Raw genomic sequence first — 23,313 nt, 5'->3', positions numbered from 1 at the left:
CAACCAATGACTGGTCCAGCCTGAGACCCATACCATAAAAGGGAACTCATCCCTGTCACTGCCTGAAGGGCCAGAACCCAGAGGTGGAATAGCCTAGAGACCTACGGTGGAATCAAACAAACTGCCAAAGAAAAAATGTCAGTGAAATGATTTCTGTACTCATAAACTTAAGTCTGGCATAATAATCATCAGAGAGGCTTCGTCCAGCAACTGATGGAAACAGATGGGAGCCCCACAGCCAGATATTAAGCAAGTAATCCTCTGAAGAATGAGACCAAAATATTGTAGAAGGTATTGGGGTCAAGGACACCATAAGAAAACCCACAGAATTAACTAACTTGGGCTCAGGATCTCAGAGACTGAGCTGACAACTAGGGAACTTGCATGAGACTGACTTGGTCCCTCTGCATATATGTTACAGTTGTGTCATTTGGTTTTCTTGTGGGACTCCTAACAGTGGAAGTAGGGGCTGTCTCTGACTTGGTTCTCGGCTTTTGGGATCCTTTTCTTTTACTAGATTGCCTTGTCCAGCCTTAAAAGAAGAGGAGGTGCCTAGTCTTACTTCAATTTGATATACCACGGCTGGCTGATATTCATGGGAGGCTTGTGCTTGTCTGAAGAGAAACAGAAAAGAAGGAGTGTATTGTGGTGGGACTGGGAGGTGATGGAGGTGGGTCATTTGTCTATTGTTACTTTCATTGGTTAATAAAGAAACTTTCTTGGCTTTTGATAGGACAGAAAATTAGATAGGCAGAGTAGATAGAATAGAATGCTGGAAGGAAGAAGGCAGTAAGACAGATGCTATAGCTCTCCTCTCCAAGATGGACGCAGGTTAAGATCTTTCCTGGTAAGCCACCACCTCGTGGTGCTACACAGATTATTAGAAATGGGTTAATCAAGATGTGAGAATTAGCCAGTAAGAGGCTAGAGCTAATGGGCCAAGCAGTGTTTAAAAGAATACAGTTTCTGTGTAATTATTTTGGGTAAAGCTAGTGGTGCGGGAGCTGGGTGGTGGGAAATGGCCCGCAGCTCCTTCTATGGAGAGGAATGGAAAGAGGAGAATCTTTGGAAGGGGTATACAAATATAAATTAATCAAATTAAACTTTAAAGCTAAATTATATAAAAATAAAATAAATAAATATAACATAAAAAATTGGTACTTTTACCACCTTCAAGACTCCAGCATTTTACTACAAAGATCAAACTCATAAGATACATACAAGGTAACTTATTCCAGCTTCCATCATTTAGGTTTTTATATGTAGATTTTATTTTAATTTGTAGTTGCTGATACTAATAATTTATAGTTATAAATGAAGTTACAAAACTGTGTGACAGCAAGTAAACATTTCTGTGTCTGCTGTAAAAACACTGGATAATGTATTAGGGTCGTGAGTGATTGGTTGTTCTAAGTAATGGTACTCATTCAGCTGTCTTCTAGAGTATTTATTATAATGGGATAAATGGGCATATAAAATATATGTCATGTATTTATGTATAAAAACAGTGTCTTTCAATATTTGTCTAGACCAATTCTCTTTATCTTGTTGTTTCAACTCAATGGAAGATAATACCTGCAAATACTGTTTTCATTACTAAGGAAGTCAGTTTTTGTTTGTTTGGTTAGTTGATTTTGTTTTGTTTTGTTTTGTTTTCTGAAGCTCAGATAAGGAAGTATGTCATGTTATTATTTAGGAAGCCAACTTTAGGGAAGTGATAGACACATGTGTAATGTCTATAGGGTGGAAACATGCTCAGCTTATTAAAGGCAAGCAAGTGACCATGTAGATGACAAGAAATAAGGAAACCTACTAAATAAATAAAAAAGGGATAGATATTAGATTTTCTACAACATGTACAGAAAAAAAACTATTATTTGGGACCTGTTCAAACAGCTTTACAACTTATTTCTAAGTTTTTCATGGGAAGTATGTTTCATGCTTCTCTAGTTTTCACGTGTTTCATAATAGTTACAATGATTAACAAGAACAATTCATTATGACTATAGATTCTTGGTTTGAAAGAGAAATAAAAACAAACTTGGAAGGTCTTTGGGTTTTATACGTAAGCAAGTAAGTCTGTCCTTTGTTTAATGATTAATTTTTTGTTGCTTTACAAGTACTCATGATCTATACTTTGTTTGGGTAATTATTTTTTATTCTTTTTAAAAATCAATTAATTATTTTTAAAAACTATCTTTTCTAATTTACATACCAACCACAGTTCCCACTCCCTCCCCTCCTCTCACACTCTCCACCTTCCCCTGCCCACCCCCATCTACTCCTCAGAGAGAGTAAAGCACTTTGCTTTGGGCTTTGGGAAGGTCCAAGACAATCCTTACTATATCTAGGCTGAGCAAGGTATCCATCCAAAGAGAACAGGCTCCAAAAAGTCAGTACAAGCAGTATGTATAAATTCTGGTGCCACCACCAGTGGCCTCACAGTCTTCCCCAACCATACAGCTGCCACCCACATTCAGAGGGTCTAATCTTAACCTATGTTGGTTCCTTGCCTGTCCAGCTGGAGTTTGTGAGTTCCCATTAGATCAGACAAACAGTTTTAGTGGGTGTCCCCAACATGGTCTTGACCACTTTGCTCATAGTCTCACTCCTCCTACATGACATCTTGAAGTTTGCATGAAAATGGATGGAACTACAAACAACCATCCTGAGTGGGGTAACCCAGACCCAGAAAGATGAGCATGGTATGTACCCACACATAGTTGAATATTAGCAGTAAAGCAAAGGATAAAAAGCCGTTAGTCCATGACCCCAGAGAAGCTATGTAACAAGGAGACCCCTGAGAAAAACCTATATAGATCCTCGGGGAAGGGGAAAGAGGCAAGCTTTCATGAGAAATTTGGGAGCATGGGGGTAGGGGAGAAAGGAGCATGGTTGGAAACTTCTAATATGGGATGTACTATTTATTTTCCTAAGCTCGTTATTGTACTTGGAGGTGTTTCTTTAATAAAATATAATATTGGAATGTTATATTGATTTATTTTCATGAGTTTTAGAAAGTTAATTTCTTGGTACAGATAACACTTAATAAATACTATGTGGCCACTAACCTATTCTAACGCTAGCTCTTAACCTGCAGTTTGATATGTTAGTAATTCCTCAAATGAAAATTGGGTTATCTTAACTACTTCCTATATTATTGCAGCTACTCAATAATTGCTAATTAAATGCAGAAAAGCATATAAATGTATATTTAATGGGAGGATATCAAGACTTATATGCCTCAATATTTCAAGTGCTATTGAGTTATTATTATGATTTGTTTCCTTAAAAATGAAAAGTATAAAAGATCCAGTTAGTAAGCTGTTAAATTTACAATAAAAACTGTCATAAACATAAAGGCAGAAACTAAAATATTATTACACAATTCATGGAATTGATAAAATCTCAAGTTATTTACCTCTCGGAATTTTGTAAGATTTGAGTGATGTATCTAGAAAGTATATACACACATATTAACCTTTATTTGGGTACATACTAAATTTTGATCCTACTTATATTGGATGGACTAATAAAGTCATCACCAAGGGAAAAATTCTTTCAAAAGTGGTTCATACATATTATTTAGAACAGAATACAAATCCTATATTGGTATTTGACATTATTAATTGACTTATATTGTAATATACATATCTGTAAAGAATCTATGTAATACATAATTAAACCTTATACATTTTAGAGTCCACTTTCAGCTTAAACATTTTTCTAAGGTAACTTAACAGCATGAATAAAAAAATTTATCAATTCAAGGATTTTAGAGTGTTTCTGTTATTTTATTACATTACCCCAAGCTTTGTGAATTTTTTGAAGTTGAGTGTTTGAATAAGAATTAAAATCTCACTCATTTCAAATGTATCAACCATTTCTAATACCATTATACTCATGAAATTATTGTTGTGTGACTAATACAAATTTCTAGAAATACTAACTTGTACATAAAATTTTAAATTTTATTGTAATTTCTTGGAAAATAAGCTACTTAATATCAGTATCAACTTATTATTTGATAATTACTATTTTAGCTCTGGTTTTTCCTACATATTTGGGAGCTAAAAACTATTTTTTGCTTTGTACTGTATATATTTCATTACTAATTAGACAGAATGTATTTTTATATATTGTCCTGGATAGTTTTATGCCAATGTTCCACAAGCTAGAATCATCTGAGAGGAGGAAACCTCAGCTGAGAAAATGACTCCATAAGATCCAGTTGTAAGCCATTTTCTCAATTAGTAATCAAACAAGGAGTGCCCAGCTCATTGGGGGTGGTGACATCCCTGGGAAGGAGGTTTTGTGTTCCCTAAGGAAGCAGGCCTAGTAAGTCATGGGTTGGAAGGCAGTAAACCGCACACTTCTATGGCCTCTGCATCATCTGATACCTCCAGGTTCCTGCCCTGCTGGAGTCCCTGCCCTGACTTCCTTCAGTGATGAATTGTGATGTGAAAATGTAAGTTAAATAAACCGGCTCCTCCCCAACTCACCTTTTGCTCAAGGTGTTGCCTTACAGTAATAGTAACCCTAAGACATATATTCTCTGACACTTCTTTTTTTCATTGCTTCCTTTTCTGACTAATATTCTTTGCTTTTCTACTGAGATATTCTAATTGTACTGATTGATTTTTATGTGAAGAATGTCATTTGTACTTTCTAAACATGACTCATAATTCTTCTAATTGATTCTTTAATTTTCACTTCCATTACATATTCTAGCCAATACATGATACAGTGAGAATTATCTTAATGAATACCTTCTCTCCCTCAATAGATAATTGCTAACTATAACCATAGAATATAAAGACATAGACATAAAAGGACTTCTGAGAACATAATTCGCTATTTTACATGCATTCCTGGACTCTACAATAAAGTGGGGAATGAACAATTACCGAAATAGAGGTAATATTATAGTACTCCAGGCATACTTTTTCTGAACTATGTGAAGTACCAAATAGTTAATATGACTTTAATCACCAGGGTCACATGAGATGTACATGATAAAATAGTATTAAAAGAATCCATGAGTACATCTTATTTATAATTTAATTGTCCAATTTTTCTTTTGAAATGGGTTTTTGAAGTATCATGAAGTAAATTTTAAGGTTTCAGAAAGAGAACCACATATTTTCAGAAGGTGTTATTTGTCGGTGGACTTAGTAATCTGCCTCACAGTATAGAAATTTCTAACCAGTGTACTACTTTTATCACTGTAAATATTGGTCATTAAAACCTGATATGGATATAAGAAGTGGAGGGGCATGGATTCTGTATTTGAATTAGCAGACAGATGAAGTGGAAATAAGAAGTCATTTAACAATTACCAATAATCAATCTCAATGTTAAAAGATATTTCTGCCCCGATGACATATTTCATAACATTTTAGCTTAAAAGTTAATGACTCCATCCTATATATCTCTATTAATGCTTATATTGAACAAAATATATTATATTTTCACTACTTACAAGTGAAATTCAAGAAATTCTAAATTAATCACTCCCAGAGAAAACATCACTTGAAAGAGTTCACTGTTTTCTTTCAAATTAAAAGTCAATAAGAGTAAAATTCTAAAGATAACAACAAAAAATGTGTCAATATATTTGAGACATACCTACATTGAATTTTCTATAAGAACCATGATGTTCTACATATATGATAAGAGGAGTTGGTGACAAATTCATAATTATTCCATATCTGCACTGAAATTATTTGTAGATAAAAGTCACAATTTATAAAGATATGTGCTAATAGATTCCCATAGCAAGGATTGCAATTAGTTCTGCAAATTGTATCTTTTCACAAAAAGACAATAAAAATTAGAATCAAGATCTACCTATCAACGTTTAAAATTTTGTAGTAGTGTTTCAAAAAATGTTTATTTTATTTAAAGAGTTACTAAACATTTTGAAACAGTTTCTAAAGGTAAAATGGACTATAATAAACAAGCAAATAAATAAAAACACAATATAATTTACTGATGTGCAGTAAATTAGAAACTATATTGTGCTCAGGCCTAAATGGAACATCTATGTCTCACCTCTCCCCTCACGTTTCAGAGATGATCACAGAAGACAGGAAGTTAACAGCCAAAGATTGTGAATGATTTCAAACCTATGGTGTTTTCAATATCTAACAGGGTAGTTGTACATACAAACTCAAAATGGTTGTGACAGCATGAACAAACAAGACCTGTATATGCTGAAGTCAAACAAATATCCCAGCTGAGGAGCCTTGGGTTGGAAAAGCAGTTGGGAGAGGGACAGACAGTTTTCTTTAACAGTGTGATCCCTGGTACATAGATCACATTTCAAGGCAGGCCCCCTACCCAACAATCTGGACTCAATAATTTGAAGGAGGAAGGGAGCAAGAGCTAAGTGGGTAATGTGTTAGATGGAAGGAGGGGGTGGATCTTGCAGGTGAGGGAAGAAAGGGAAATATGATCAAAATACATTGTATGGAAGCCTCAAAGACCCAATAAATTGTTATCTTAGCCCTCCAATTGGCTATTCAATATGAAGAGATCAGTTCCAAGTTGATATACATACAAGTAATGTTATATTGATGAAGGAAGCCACTAACAGGAATACATAACAAATACATATGTTTACATGTAACTACAATTGAATAAAAACCATAAATTGGAAAGAATACAAGAATTGTATATGAAGGGCTAAATGAAGAAATGAAACAGGGGAAATGATATAATTATATTATAATCTCCAAAAAACAAAAATATAGTATCAATTCTATAAAAATTTAGTTTAAAAATATGTCTCTATTACAATCATGGCAGACAATAATGGAGTCACACTCTGCCTGAATCTTCACATTAGGTACACGTTTGTTCATGCCCCGGAAGGTAGTATATTCTACACTATTATCTAAGTGCTTCCCAATAGGAATAACTTTCAATAGTCTTTTCTCAGTGATCAGATTTCAGTGTAATTTCAAAGGCTTTTAAACTTTTATGAGTGGGAAATGACTCAGCGGATAAAAGTGCTTGCTGTACAAGTATGACAACCTGAGTTTAGCTCCTTTTAATCCACAAAAACTAATCACAGTAATGAGCATCTGTACTTAGTTAGGGACAGGAGAATCCCCAGAGCTCTTGGGTAAGCTATCATGGTATATGCAGAAGGAAAACAATAAAAAACTCCTATCTCAAACAGGAACGAAAGTTATGGCTAATGCCCAAAATAGTCCACTGACCTCAACCCCAATGCCATGTTATATAGAGGACCCCATTCACATATACAAATAAATGTACCCACATTTGTACATGTATGCACATACATACACATATATGCATTGAATATATACACACAAAAGCATGTGTGTTTGTATGTATGTCTTTTGTATGTCTTCATGTGTGCATGTGTGTGTTTTGTAATTGTGTCTGTGTTTGTGTGTGTGCATGTGTGTGTTTTGTAATTGTGTCTTGTGTGTGTTATAAAGCTAATTTAGAAAGTAAGCCAAGTTATATCTCTTCTGTTCATTGTCTAGAAATGCATTAGTGTATGTGTATTCTTGTTCAAAGCCTGGAATATTATATAGACCCATATTAGTTTTAAGACATTTAAAAAAATTTGTATTGTGGAAGCACCATATCTTAAATGTAGTACTTAACATCACATAAATTACCTCTATCTATTTTATAATAATTTCTATCCCTATTTACTTTAAGAGGGATGTTATAGTCACACAAACTCAGAGCGTGGGGATTTATCTGATAAAATATGTTATAAATTATTGGATGGATAGAAAAAAGAGATTGTCTGCTACTTTTAAGATCTAATAACACAATAATATGGAAGTTTATAGATTTTTAAGTACTCAAAGCCAGTTTAACATTTTTGATACTCCTATTTCGTAATTTTCATAGTAGTCAATCCTTTTGAATAAATAAAAACACATTTTCATTTAAAACCATGACATGGATCAATGTTTCTCTGAAGCAATAAATCATGATGTACAATTCAATATCAATTTACATTAAGGGTTTTTTGACTCTCAACAACATTGGTACTATTTTCACTTCATTCTTTACTTATCTCATTCACATTGTCTCAAAAAGTTTATAATTATTTTCAGTTTAATTTAATAATATTTATTTCCTTTTATGCATAAATTATGAATCATAAAAACATGTCACATTTACAAATTACTCGATAAAAAGCAATGGAACATAAGAAAATTGTCTCATAATTGGAGACAAAATGTGCTGATTAAATAGCAGATGGAGATAACTGTACTCAATTCCTACTTTGAAAAGAAAAGTTGGACCTTGTGCTACATGACTCTAGTGGCAACACACACAAGGCTGAGACTAAAAGATGATATTTTTTAGCTAGATTTGGCTACATAACAAGATTATAATTCTAGCCTCTATTGGGAAGGGAGGTATAGCGAGATAGTGGAACAGGGTAAGACAGACTATAAATAATACCTCAAAAAATTTGAATAAGAGCACAAACAATGAAGAGGCATTACAAAATGCCTCTTCAAAAGAAGAGACATTACAGTTAAAGCAAAAATAATAAAATAATAAATAAATGAGACACTAGAGAAAATCACATATGAAATACGTATTTTTAAAAGGGCGCATGAAGTAATGTTTATCTAAACTATTGAGAAGAAAGAAAAGTCAAAATTATTAATAAAGGAGGTAGGCTGGAGAGTTGGGTCAGCCTTTAAAGGGTAGGCTCACAAGGAGAAAGAACAACCATTGCTACATAAGTAGAAATGATCTTAAAATTATTTGCCAACCCATGGGGTAACCTAAAATATATGAGCAGATTCCTAAAAGCATGGCAACTTCTAAGACTGAACTACAAAAATATACAAAGTCAGAAAAAAACGTAATAAAATCAAGAGGTTAATCAACAACAAGCTAAGCTGGTATGGCACCAAGTTGCTAAATATCTGTTTATGCCCATACACAAACGCTACTCTCAGTCCTGATCAGAGAAGCTTCTGTTTGCAATGAAATGCAGCAAAAGCAGGAACGCATGATTGCTCAGGATACCGAGAATAAGGGAAAGTGCTCAAGCACAACAGGACATTGTCTTTTGTTGCCCACTCTCTGGGAAACTCTCCGTGCACTGTTGAATACTAGCAAGCCCCAGGTTATACAAACATGCCTAGTTAAGCACAGTAGGTCACAAAACAAAACACAAAACCATAAATGTGGGAGAAAGATTTCTGGGGTAGGAGGTAATAGGAGTAGGAAGCAAGTAAAAGCAGCTGCGTGTGACAATCTTCAGAGTGTACTGCATATGAAAGTGCCAAAAGAACAAATTTAATGCATGCAAAGAAAAAAAAAAGAACTCAACAAAAAGCCTACGGCCAGATGATCTCAGAAATTTTTTTACCATATATCTAAAAATAATTAATGCTAATTTATCTTGAATTCTTCCAAAATATTTCAAATGGAAGAATGTTTCCCAGCTCATTTTATAAAACACTGATAGCAAATATTTTTAAAGACACTACAAGCAAAGTACAGACCATTATGTCTGAGTAATATGTAATTTAAAATTCTCAACTACTCAGATTACTGGATGGTGAACTTAGAGTACTAAGACATGATGCCCAGCTTCTTGCTAGTTTTAAAATTGCTTGCATGTTTTCAGTATATCTACCAGTATATACAGCTCGTTTTAAACCTGGCCATTCAGTTTCTGAATTATTTCCTTAGTCAGATCAAAAAGAAAAAATGCTAACTTGAATCAGACCAATGATTATTTTAATGGAAGGTGTGCCCTCCATTAATGACTGTGTACTATCTGTTCATTATTTTTATTCAATCTTCACTTAGTTTGAGGTAGGAGTGCCCTTCATTAATGGCTATGTACTATCTGTTCATTATTTTTATTCAATCTTCACTTAGTTTGAGGTTGGAGTGCCCTTCATTAATGGCTGTGTACTATCTGTTCATTATTTTTATTCAATCTTCACTTAGTTTGAGGTAATTTGAGTTAAAATGAGCCAATGATTAAAAAAAAAGAAACAGGCTGAAATATCTCCTCTTCTCTGTACAAAATGTATCTAAGACCCAGAAGCCTAAGACTTTGTTATAAGAAAACATTATTATACTCTGCTTTGTGGGGCATCAAGATTTCTCTTCAACAACTTTAGAATTATAGAACTAAAAAGAGCACCCTTTACATTAGAATCCTTCACAGGCCACCATTAATGCATAAAACTGCCCAACTATATACAATTTATGACGATTCAAAAATTTACAAAGTTTAAAACTCAGTAGTTATGAAAGTGTTTATCAATATATAATAAAGATCATCACTCCAGAACAATCTTACTTAACCCCTGATTTTTGAGGTAGTAATGATATGGTTGCCATTTTTAGAAACTACAATGTTCTCACATCAAAGAATATCCTTCATACAGTTCATCTAACAAAATCTGAATAATAGCTCCATAAATTATATTAAAATCAATAATAAACATGAGAAAATTGAGGCTAATAACACACAGGAAACTGTCACAAGGCTACATGACTAGAAATTGATGAGGATTGAATATTAACCCCTTTCATTTGAATGTCATTATTTGTTCTCCCTTGCTCAACTAATATACTTCCTTCTCGAGAACAGATGCTCCGCTAACCAAATATGAATTTAATGTGAGATTTCAGAAATGCATGATTCTCTGCTTCTGGAGTACCAAATGCATGCCTCTGCAAACTCAGATGCATTCAGAATAATAATGAAATTCTATTCTTGAACACAAATTCCATAAAATCCTAGGGGAGTTTAACACAAACTATTAGCTTCTGATATATTTCCCATCTTTTCTACCTCTCCATTTCCTAAAATAATGTTGGCTGACTCAGAAAATACCTTTTTCCATCTGTCCAGATGACTAAAAACATGGACAACATTTTGAGTCAGTCATTGTAGTAACTGTTTCCCCCTTTTATTTAGGCAAGGAGATATGGCATATTTTGCCCAGGAAGATATATGTGAATATATGCTGAAAGTGATTTCTGAATTCACAAATATTTTAATCATATCATATCTAATAAAGTTAAACAGCTCATTAAATTAAAAAGACAGAGAACAAACTGTGAAAATTATATGTCCACCATATTACAGAAAAGCTATATAATCTAATTTAAAAATAATTCTTAAAACTTAATAAGAAAAATAATAAAACTGGGGAAACAAAATGTCTCAGGGAAAACAGCTACTCATTTTTTCTTGAGTATAGCTATGCCCAGTTCCTTTTAAAGAAGAAAAATACAAGTATTTACCATTATATATTTACACAGATAAGCACTCATATCAAAATACACATTCAATATATCTGTATCCTGCTATAGCAAATATGAATGAAACTACTTCCTTCAATGTAACATTCAAATCCTAAAACTTGCCATTATTGCGAGATGAGTCATGATCACAGAGAGAATCCCAATGCAGCTGTCGATAATATGTGAAATATAGAAGGAACAAGAGACAAGGAGAAGGGGAGTCAAATAAAATGTCCGAATAGCATAAATTAAAGTGCAACAGTTTATCCTGCAGTGCTCACAGAGCTTGATTCCATGTTTTACCAGATAAACAAAATCATAAGAGGTCAAATCCCATATATAAAATGGCATTGTGTTTTAATATAACCTATACATATCTTCTCATACAGTACAAATATTTGCTGTTGTAAATGTTTTATAAATAGTTGTGATATCATCTGAGTAATGGAAAGCTTACATGATCTTTTCAGTTACATCTGATCAGTACAGATGTGTATTTTACTATGTGCTTCTGATGCAAAATTGACTTACTCCTTTCAAGAAGAACCTGCATAAAGGGAGACTTGAGTGTGAACACAGAATCTAGGTTTAATAAAGAACATTGCTGAGATTAGCCAGAAAAATCATAAAAAGTCTTAAGATAGGAGTTAAGAGACAACAAAGAAAACATGACAGAAATGATGAAAGGAGCAACAAGAGTTGAGAGAGGAGGCCTATAAGAAAGAATCAGTTTAATGGTGTTTAGTTGGACACAAGAGTGTATGTGCGCACATGCATGTATGTGTACTCCTTCTTAGTGACTTAGCAGATGAAATCTTAGAGCTGGACAAGTTCAGAGGTACAGATGAAGCCCTAAGAAAAATGACCCGCGTTTGTGAGGAACCAAATGATTAGGAGATGTATATCATTCTATGATGTATGCTTCCTTTGTAGCTTTTTGGTTTATGAATATATAACTGTTATTTTTAACTATCTAGCAGATGTATCTCAGCCTACCCCCGTACTTTATATCTGCCCTCTAAAAAACTTAAGAGAAAACTATTATGATTAACTTCAAGCATACCTGTTATGAACAGATCAGTAAGTTTGGGTTTGATATCCTCCCCTTTGTTATTCTACTGGTGGCTGCAATTATTACTTTTGCATTACAGATCCTTTCTATTAAATAAATGCTTTTCTATAATATTTCTATGTGCTTTATGCCTAGTATCACCACTAAAATGCTCAGTTGCTTCTTATATTGCAAATGCATAAATATTTATGTATTCTATTCGTAATAGGTATACTCTCCAAATGTTGACAGCTACTATTCATCAGACAAAGATAAGAAGCAAAGATGAGGATTTCTTTCTTTTTAGATACCTTTAAGCATCAACTTCTGTTAAAACACTAAAGTACAGATGCAATGTTGATAAGAAAATATTAAACCTTTTTCTGTCAGATTCATGAATTTGAGAATATGAAACATCACAGCTGATACAGACATCATGACATATGACTTGCATCTCACCTGTGTAAGTTACCAGCTGTTTGAACAAATAATATATCCTATTTAAATTTCCTTTAACTTTTGATTCTGATAAAATCAATTCATACACTTATTGTATTAATTAGAGGAGATATATATTTGAAAGTCTTTGTAAAACTGTGAAAGTGAATTAAATAAGATAAATGCTTCCTTTGCTGTTCTGAGTCTTTTTTTTCACCAGCATAATTATAAAAACCTAAACAAAGTACAAATAACTTTTAGAAGACTGACCTCCGAGGCTTTGTGAGGTATTAATGAGTAAGTACAATAGTTAGGGATCCAAGGGTCTATTAATTGAATATACCTTAAGCTGTATATTATATACAAATATAAATATGATCTTTGTAGCCCTCCAAAATGGGGGCATATTTGAATTTTTTCTATAATAATCTCAAGCAAAAGTAGCCTCACAGTGCCTCTGAAAGGCTAATGGTCATGTGCAGTAGATCAAGCAGAAAATGACATGATGCAGAAATCAAAAAGAAAGCTTTTCTTTACTCAGAGTAGCAGAAAGGAAGTTGAATAATTTAATGGAGTTGGGCATAATTTAATGGAGAAATGAGCTAAAGAAAGGATTGACTAGTTTTGTCTTATTATTGACTACAGGATCAATATAGAGAAAAAGAGTATGTCTCATAAAACCACAATCACTGCTGAGTCATAGCCTCACTACAATAACAAGAAGGACAAAGAAAAGACTGGGAGCAATGAAGTGCAGTTTACTTGAGGACATGTCAAGGTATATAAGCACATAAAAAAATGTTGAAAATGTCCTGTAGCTAAAGATTGAGACTAGTAAGGGCATCGATACAGTGGCCATTTAAATTTAGATTGAAGATATGATTAAACCACATTGATAAAATAATGGATAGACAGATCAAAATAGGAAACCTTCCATTAGATTTCTATGCTAGTGGAGTTGTAAGAGAAACAGGTGTTGAAAAAGCATACAGAAAAGACACAAAAACTCCTTGAGTGTGTTATGGGTTTTGATCCTACTGCACGTACTGGCTTTGTGGGAGCCTAGGCAGTTTGGATGCTCACCTTACTAGACCTGGAAGGAAGTGGGAGGTCCTTGGACTTCCCACAGGGCAGGGAACCCAGACTGCTCTTCAGGCTGATGAGGGAGGGGGACTTGTTTGGGGGAGGGGGAGGGAAATGGGAGGCGGTGTCAGGGAGGAGGCAGAAATCTTTAATAAATAATTAAATTAAAAAAATGAAAAAAAATAAAAAGTCTCACTGATGGTAGAAGCTTTCGAGATAAATGAGATTTGTTCTGCTCACTAAGAATGGTTCCTTAAAATATCAGTAAAGCAAAATTTACAGAAGCCAGTGTGTGAAAAACATCTATTAAACAAGGAAAGCTTCATGGGGCTTTGGGGGAGAGAAGTCAGGTATCCGGTGAGTCTGCATGGAGAATTTTAGGTGGAATAAGGCTCCAGGAGAGAGAACTCAATGATAAAAAGATGATTATGGATTTTTAAAATACAAGATTAAGAACCAAGTATGTTTAAGAGCATGGTCACAAGAATAAGGATTGAAAATGCAGCTTTAAAATAACCATTCATCTATGACAGCTAGGTAATACAATAAAAAGGCTAGAGTACTCATATTTTCTGTTTGGTATTTTGTATTTGGAGTTTGGCCACAATGCTTCAATTCAGTAAGTTAAGCAAAACTTATAGTTTGAGACAAATATAGATAATTGAGGTTTCTGAGATATTAAGACCAGTAAAGATAATTGAAGATATGGTTTCAAATGGGAAAGTTACCTGGTCAGAACTCTCTTATAAATAAAAAGAAAATTGGTGCTTTCTCATATATCTCCAAATATTTGTATAAAACCTGCTGCAATTTAATCCAACTGATTTTGAGTTCATTGTAACCATGACAGATACCACCTGTAGGGTAGAGTGTGCAGGTTCAGTCCTCCAGAGACTTCAGTGAATATTTTGGTAATGTGAAAATATACGGATCTCAAAACAGCTGTGGGAAGACAACTTCTGATGCACTTCCTTTAGAAATAGTCATGGTACAGGGAATGGGATGAGGAAAGGGAGTGGGGACTAGGATTGGTATGGAAAATGAGAAAAGAGGTTTTTAAATAAAGAAAGAAAGGGTCACAATACATCATTGTTTGTCTCTTCAACTTATCTTTCAAAAATTCATGTGCTGATTCTTTTTTGAAAGATAAACATTAGGTTTAATTCAGCTGGTTGTATTATTGAAAGTGAATGCACTGAGTACTTTATGACAGATTATGTATTCAGTAATATTTAGACATAAGTAAAGTGAACAAAATAAGCCTGCAAATTGTATGGTTATTTGCAATTATTTCATTAAGGAATCCTATCTGCGCAAGGCTTTAATGAAGTGGTAATGAGGTAAAGATCTGCTGCCAGTAAAGGCATTATAGAAAACCTAGAAAATATAGCTCAGTAAAGTGATGAGGGAGAAACGTCTTCTATCTTGGTCTTGGCTTATGTTTCTTTGTTTCAGAATATAAGATATATCCCTTAAATCTTGGTGGTTTCCATGGGAGTGAGTTAAATTAAAGCAGTGTGAAGGGGTTGGATGTGTGAGAGAAGAGAGGCTAAATTTAAACTTAAAGTGGCAATAAAAATAGCACTTCTCATGCCAAAGAGATCAACATGAGCCCTCAGTAACAGGTGGGATGGAATTATTATTTACTGATAAGGAAGAAACTGTAGAAGACTCTTGTTTGAAATTCTAGAATTAGTCTTTGAAAAACCTGGAATGAAAACTAGATTAAAGAAGAATGTGAAACATACTTTCTTATTTACTCATCTTTCTTCAACACTGCAAGAAACTAGCCTAGGGCAGAGGGTTTATTTCTACCCCCAAAGAGATGTTTTCTTTGAGGGGACTCTTTCAGGGTATAGAATATTTAGCTTCATCTATCAATTAATTGAAACATGGATCAATAGTTAAAAGCATATCACTATCTCAAGAAAAAATCATTGAGTTTCCTAAAATGTTTACTTTTAAATATATCAATAGGATCAGGTTCATAATGTTAATCTACCATTCCTAGTGTAAGTTTGGTAAAAGTCACTCCATTAAGACCTTTTCAAACTGAATGAAATAAAGATTTCTTCACAAAGGCAATCCTTGAAAATTTAGAAATACTAGTGTACTTCATTTTCATAATCTCACATATAATATAGGTCACACTTTCTTATATTTTTAGCTTTTCTATGATATTGAAAAGGTGGAAAATTACACCAAATCTGAGTTGTGTGCATGGCAATTTTTCATGCAAATATTAAAAATTTGTTTTAAAATTACATAAGATCATTTCAAGAAGCTTGAGGTTATATTTTTCTTAAGTAGAATATATTTTTATGGACTGAATATATAATGAAAATATCTACTTGGGGGAAATCTTATTTACACATAAGATATATAGGCATCTAAAAAACTACCTAAGCAATACAGTTAAGTTAATTAGCACTTTTTATTTATATGTTCAGAATTTTTAGAGTTATATACATAAGTTTTAAATGAGATTCAAATTCTTTATGGACACTAGGAGACTGTGTAAAAGAAAGTCTTGTAACTACAATTATGTCAGGAATATAAAGTTATATTATGAGAACTGCCTCTAGGTGAAAAATTATTTATCATCTTAGGTAAATCTCACCACAACAGCATTTTGTGAGAGAATCTAACAGCATGAAAAATAAAACATGTTCTGGGAGGAAAAAAAGTACTGAAGGCATCACACAAGCAAAAGATAGGTTAGATCATCTTGAAAGAATTTCCCTGGTTTATAAAAGAGAGAGTAAATGTTGACAGACCTGAGAAGGAAAAGGACTCCGTGTGGAATCAGAGGTGGCAACATAAGCAGCCTGTGTGTAGGCGTAGCTCTTGAATCGAGGCTTAGGAGATGAAGAAGTTTGCTCATAGCCCTGTGCTAGACTGACTGTGATCTGTAAAAGATTGGGGAAGAAAAGGAGAAAGAAGAGGGGAAAATGTGGTAAGTAATTGGGAAGGACTGCTTTCCAAGACTCTAGAAAACAGAATAGTAAACAGAAAGGGTGAGATCAAACATTTAACCTTAAACACATAAATGGTAGTAAAATCTAAAACCCTCTAACAGAAGAATTCACTGTGTTGGTCTTTCTGGAGAGCAGAAAAACAGAGAAGATAATGAGTGTAGGATTTAAAATTCAGGTTCCACAGGGACATAACTCCTACAGCTGTATAGCATGACATTCTGTGCTCTGGAAAAATGGGTGCCCAACAGCAATTTCCTCTGCTCCCAAACTAAATAAGGCCAGAATTCATCAGGTCAATAACTTGGTATGGGCTAAAGATGTCATGAGCATAAAAATAGAACTAGCTAAGTAGAATGAAAAAAAATTAGACACAAGAACTTTCCATTTCTTTAGCCAAATTTTGCACAAGATTTTTAATCATTGATTTTGTTTAAGAAAATACAGTATACCTACTGTTGAACATGACTAATAAAACCCAATTAATAGAATCCCTTTGCACTTATTTCACTGTTGCAATAAACAATTTTATCATATATTGTTGATTTAATTGGCAGTAAATAGGTTTTAAAATATTTTTCCATTTAAAAGGAAAAAATCAATAATAAACAACTGTTTATTCAAAAGGTTAGCACAAAATATTTTAAATGTATTTTTGAATAAAATGTTTGCCCTTTATATTCTGGATTTTTCACTTTGCCATGATTGACAGCAAACCTAATTTTAATGCATATACAAAATTTTCTTTAATTTTATTTTACATTATACAATAAGAACACAATATATTATGTATTATAAACTGATTTAATATCAAATTACTTTTAGAAGTGCTTTTATCAGTGTTTTTTGAAAATAATGTCTTGTGTCACATGAAATTTTAAAAGGTTTATTTAATCCTTGTGTACACATGAAAAGCTATGTATATATATATATAATATATACTGATATGAACATACAAAGACACACATTAGTTACATATGTGTGAATGTCATACCCGAAGCTGGATATAAAATTGGAAAGCTCTCTTATATTAGTGCTCCTGTCTTACCTCTTGAGAATAATGCATCTGGTGATGTAATTGAAAGTGTTCTTCTCTAGTAGTCACTTTTGCTGGCCTGGGCAACATTTCCACTTCCTGGATGGCTTCGATGCTCACGTGTTGAGGCAAAACTTGAAAGAGTGATGTGATGTACATTAAGATGGACTTCTTATCTGGATAAGTCGTAGCAACATCTGTAAGCACATTAACACCACACATCAAATTTTGGTTTCTATATTTGAGACTCTGAAAGGGTAATGAACAAATCAATGTTACAGGAAGCAGACAAATTAATGAGCACTTGTTTGTTCATGAAAGTCCTCCAGAGACTAATTAGAACATGATAATCAGTCCTAAAATGCCCTTGCAATTTTACAAACCATTGAGATGAGCACTGAAGTTCATTTCTTTTTCTTGTTCACATAAAACCTTTTTTCTATAATATTTTCTCCTAAGGAAAACTGCCTAAACTAGCCCATCTAAGTGAGTAGTTTTCATTAGCTAATAAACTATCTTACATTTTCCTTTCTATGGAAAGTTATCTTTTATGTTAATTAAAATGGTACATTTATAATTAAATAATTATAAAAAGGCTTAGTGTTTGAAACCTCCTAAAGAAATTTTTTTCTACAGTAACATTATGCACAGAATGACATGTATGTGTCTTAAAGTAAGCCATGTATTTTCCCAATAAAATCTAAAGTATCATCAGCCTGTGTTGTTTAGGGGTCCCCATGTGACCCCTCAGTCAAAATCTCAACTGAATGCAATCCACTCTCACCACCAAATGTCTTACCTAGCTACAAGAGATGACAAATTTAGAATACATATCCTCCATTACTACAAGTCGTTACTAGAGTCACCCTCATAGATTCAAGGCTAATGCTAGGACAAATTGTCACTCTCTGAAAACTGCTAGCTTCATTGCTCAGGACAACATCCAAAAAGCTCATTGAATGTACAGAGGTTAAGCTGGTGCCTGCACGGAGCCTTCAGCCCTATGTCCTAGTATATTTGGTGCAGAAAGGTATTATTCAGGCTACAGAAAGGGAAGCCTAGACTCCAATCCAGTTATAAAACCCTCCACCAGCATTCTGTCCTGCCTGCAAGATGTGCTGGGCCAATGATGGCACAGAACTTGTGGGAGTGGCCAACCAATGTCTGGATTAACATGAGATCCACACTATGCCCTAAATTGCCTGGATAGCTAGGAACCGGAGTCTGGATCATCGAGAGACCTAGGGTAGAACAAAACACAATTGTCTTTTTTTAATCAATGAAATAATTCCTAATAACATTCTGCTATACTCATAGATTGGTGCCTTGTTCAGCTGTCAGAAAGACTTCCTCTGGCAGTAGCTGGGATCTGGTGAAGAGACCCACAGATAAACATGCATAGGGATAATCTAACTTGGAGGTCTCCATATGGTTCTTCCTCTAGGAAATTAGGGAGCCCTGCACATGAATGGGGAGGAATGATTGTAGGAGTTAGTGAGGCTAGAGGATAGCAGGAAAACATGGACCACTGAATCAATTAAGCAGGGCTCATATGGGCTAAGAGAGACTAAAGGGGAAAACAGAGGCCTTGCAAGGGGGTTGTTACAGGACCTCTGAGTATACATTATGGCTGTTGGCTTAGTGTCACTATTATGTCACTATTACACCAATGGTTCTATCATGATAGGCTGACTGTTATTGTAACACATAAGTTCACAGCTGGGTGAGATTTTTAATGACTTTTCTCCCTTAGACGCATGCATAGCACCATATTCTATGACAAAATTATATAGTTTCTTTAGCAATAGGGTCATTACCTTCAAGATCTGATGCTCCACTAAGAGCAATGACAATAGTTTGTATTATTTTTGAGAGGTTCTGTGACTCCACAAGGCTAGTGGGACATGGTAGGAGAAGCTGCAGAAAGATTGTAAGAGCCAGAGATTAATGAGGACTATTACAAAATTATACCTTATGGATGTGAGTGGACCATCGCACTCATGAAATCACAACAGCTTTGTTATGAGCTATTTGATCACACCGTGTGATGATGTCTCTCTCTTTCCTCACATGCTTAAGGTATTTTCTGATTTGTTTTATATAGATCTGAAAGGCCAATAGCTCGGCTGGAGAGGAAAGACAAGACTTCTGGGAAGTAAATTGGATGAAGAACCTGATATGGGGCATTATCCAGCTACACATGGAGAAAGTGGGACTTATGATATTGAGGAGATGTAACAAGTTATGTGGTAGAATGTAGATTAATAGAAATGAGTTTATTTAAGTTTTACAAGCTACTTGCAAACCGAATCCAAGAACACATTAGAAAAGTTATCCATTATGATCAAGTAGGCTTCATTCCAGAGATGCAGGGCTGGTTCAACATACGCAAATCTATCAATGTAATCAAACATATAAATAAACTGAAAGAAAAAAACCATATGATCATTTCATTAGATGCTGAAAAAACATTCGACAAAATTCAACACCCCTTTATGATAAAGGTCTTGGAGAGATTAGGGATACAAGGGTCATACCTAAATATAATAAAAGCTATTTACAGCAAGCCGACAGCTAACATTAAATTAAATGGAGAAAAACTCAAAGACATCCCACTAAAATCAGGAACACGACAAGGATGTCCACTCTCTCCATACCTCTTCAATATAGTGCTTGAAGTTCTAGCAATAGCAATAAGACAACATAAGGGGATCAAGGGGATCCATATTGGAAAGGAAGAAGTTAAGCTTTCGTTATTTGCAGATGATATGATAGTATACATAAGCGACCCCAAAAACTCTACCAAAGAACTCCTACAGCTGATAAACACCTTTGGTAATGTGGCAGGTTACAAAATCAACTCCAAAAAATCAGTTGCCTTCCTATACACTAAGGATAAGGAAGCAGAGAGGGAAATCAGAGAAGCATCACCTTTCACGATAGCCACAAATAGCATAAAATATCTTGGGGTAACTCTGACCAAGGAAGTGAAAGATCTATTTGGCAAGAACTTTAAGTCTTTGAAGAAAGAAATTGAAGAGGACACCAGAAAATGGAAGGATCTCCCTTGCTCTTGGATTGGGAGGATCAACATAGTAAAAATGGCAATTCTACCAAAAGCAATCTATAGATTCAATGCAATCCCAATCAAAATCCCATCAAAATTCTTCACAGATCTGGAGAAGACAATAATCAACTTTATATGGAAAAACAAAAAACCCAGGAAAGCCAAAACAATCTTATACAATAAAGGATCGTCTGGAGGCATTACCATCCCTGACTTCAAACTCTATTACAGAGCTGCAGTATTGAAATCAGCTTGGTATTGGCATAAAAACAGAGAAGTCGACCAATGGAATCGAATAGAAGACCCCGACTTTAGCCCACAAACCTATGAACACCTGATTTTCGATAAAGGAGCTAAAAGTATACAATGGAAAAAAAGAGAGCATCTTCAACAAATTGTGCTGGCAAAACTGGATGTCAATCTGTAGAAGAATGAAAATAGATCCATATCTATCACCATGCACAAAACTAAAGTCCAAATGGATTAAAGACCTTAATATCAGTCAAAACACACTGAACCTGATAGAAGAGAAAGTGGGAAGTACTCTACAACACATGGGCACAGGAGAACACTTCCTATGTATAACCCCAGCAGCACAAACACTAAGGACATCATTGAATAAATGGGACCTCCTAAGACTGAGAAACTTCTGTAAAGCAAAGGACACTGTCACTAAGACAGAAAGACAACCCACTGACTGGGTGAAGATCTTCACCATCCCCGCAACTGACAAAGGTCTGATCTCCAAAATATATAAAGAACTCAAGAAATTAGACCGTAAAAGGTTAATCAATCCAATTATAAAATGGGGCACTGAGCTGAGCAGAGACTTTTCAACATAAGAAGTTCAAATGGCCAAAAGACACTTAAGATCGTGCTCAACTTCCTTAGCAATCAGGGAAATGCAAATCAAGACAACATTAAGATACCATCTTACACCTGTCAGAATGGCTAAAATAAAAAACACCAATGATAGCCTCTGCTGGAGAGGTTGTGGAGAAAGGGGCACACTCATCCATTGCTGGTGGGAATGCAAACTTGTGCAACCACTTTGGAAAGCAGTGTGGCAGTTTCTCAGGAAAGTCGGGTTCAACCTACTTCTCGACCCAGCAATACCACTATTGGGAATATACCCAAGAGATGACCTAACATACAACAAAAGTATATGCTCAACTATGTTCATAGCAGCATTGTTTGTAATAGCCAGAACCTGGAAACAACCTAGATGCCCTTCAATGGAAGAATGGATGAAGAAAATATGGAATATATACATATTAGAGTACTATTCAGCAGTAAAAAACAATGACTTCTTGAATTTTGCATACAAATGGACGGAAATTGAAAACAATATCCTGAGTGAGTTAAGCCAGACCCAAAAAGAGGAACATGGGATGTACTCACTCATATTTGGTTTCTAGCCATAAATAAAGGACATTGAGACTATAATTCGTGATTCTACAGAAGCTAAATAAGAAGGTGAACCCAAAGAAAAACATGTACGCATCCTCCTGAATATTAACCTTCATCAGGCGATGAAAGAAGACAGAGACAAAGACCATCATTGGAGCACTGGCCTGAAGTCTCACGATCCAAAGGAGGAGCAGAAGGAGAGAGAGCACGAGCAAGGAACTCAGGATCGCGAGGGGTGCACCCACACACTGAGTCAATGGGGATGTTCTATCGGGAACTCACCAAGGCCAGCTAGCCGGGGTCTGAAAAAGCATGGGACAAAACCGGACTCGCTGAACATATCAGACAATGAGGACTACTGAGAACTGAAGAACAGTGGCAATGGGTTTTTGATCCTATTGCACGTAATGGCTTCGTGGGAGCCTAGGTAGATTGGATGCTCACCTTAATAGACCTGGATGGAGGTGGGTGGTCCTTGGACCTCCCACAGGGCAGGGGAACCTGATTGCTCCTTGGGCTGAGGAGGGAGGAAGACTTGATTGGGGGGGGAGGGAATGGGAGGTGGTGGCGGGGAAGAGGCAGAAATCCTTAATAATTAAATTTATTTATTTATTTATTAATAAAAAACAACAACAAAAAGTTTTACAAGCTAGTTTGGAACAAACCTAAGCTAAGATCAAGATTTCACACTTAATAACAAAGAAAAATCCATTATGTAGCTTTGGTTACTGCCACATGACCTGTAAATGATCAAGTTAGGCAGTATTCCAGCATGGACAGAGGGGGATCTCCTGATGTGCCATCTCTAGCTGAGGACCTTTTCACAGTTGATGGTTCCTGGGAGAAGGAATGTCTGATTTCTTCAGAGATGTGGCTCATGGGAGGATTCTCATGTGCCTAGAATGACCTTATACTTACTCATATGGGTATTACTTACTGGGATAGGTGATTTATTTTAAAAATA

At 34.8% G+C, this 23,313-nt stretch overlaps 1 protein-coding gene across 1 annotated transcript in view; it reads right to left on the bottom strand.

The window, feature by feature from the left end:
* Dmd (dystrophin) overlaps nucleotides 1-23,313 on the bottom strand; it is a 2,258,623-nt gene that overhangs the window by 1,542,771 nt on the left and 692,539 nt on the right. The window contains exons 8-9 of the mRNA XM_057760244.1: nucleotides 17,885-18,069; nucleotides 16,639-16,770 (exon numbers count right to left, since the gene is read on the bottom strand). Coding sequence (XP_057616227.1) covers nucleotides 16,639-16,770; nucleotides 17,885-18,069 — 317 coding nt within the window. The remainder of the gene's footprint in view (nucleotides 1-16,638; nucleotides 16,771-17,884; nucleotides 18,070-23,313) is intronic.

This window comes from Chionomys nivalis, chromosome X (genome assembly GCF_950005125.1).
Source record: "Chionomys nivalis chromosome X, mChiNiv1.1, whole genome shotgun sequence".
Lineage (NCBI taxonomy): Eukaryota > Metazoa > Chordata > Mammalia > Rodentia > Cricetidae > Chionomys > Chionomys nivalis.
The sequence above is the reverse complement of the archived record's forward strand: the minus strand, read 5'-3'. Positions and strand labels throughout refer to the sequence as shown.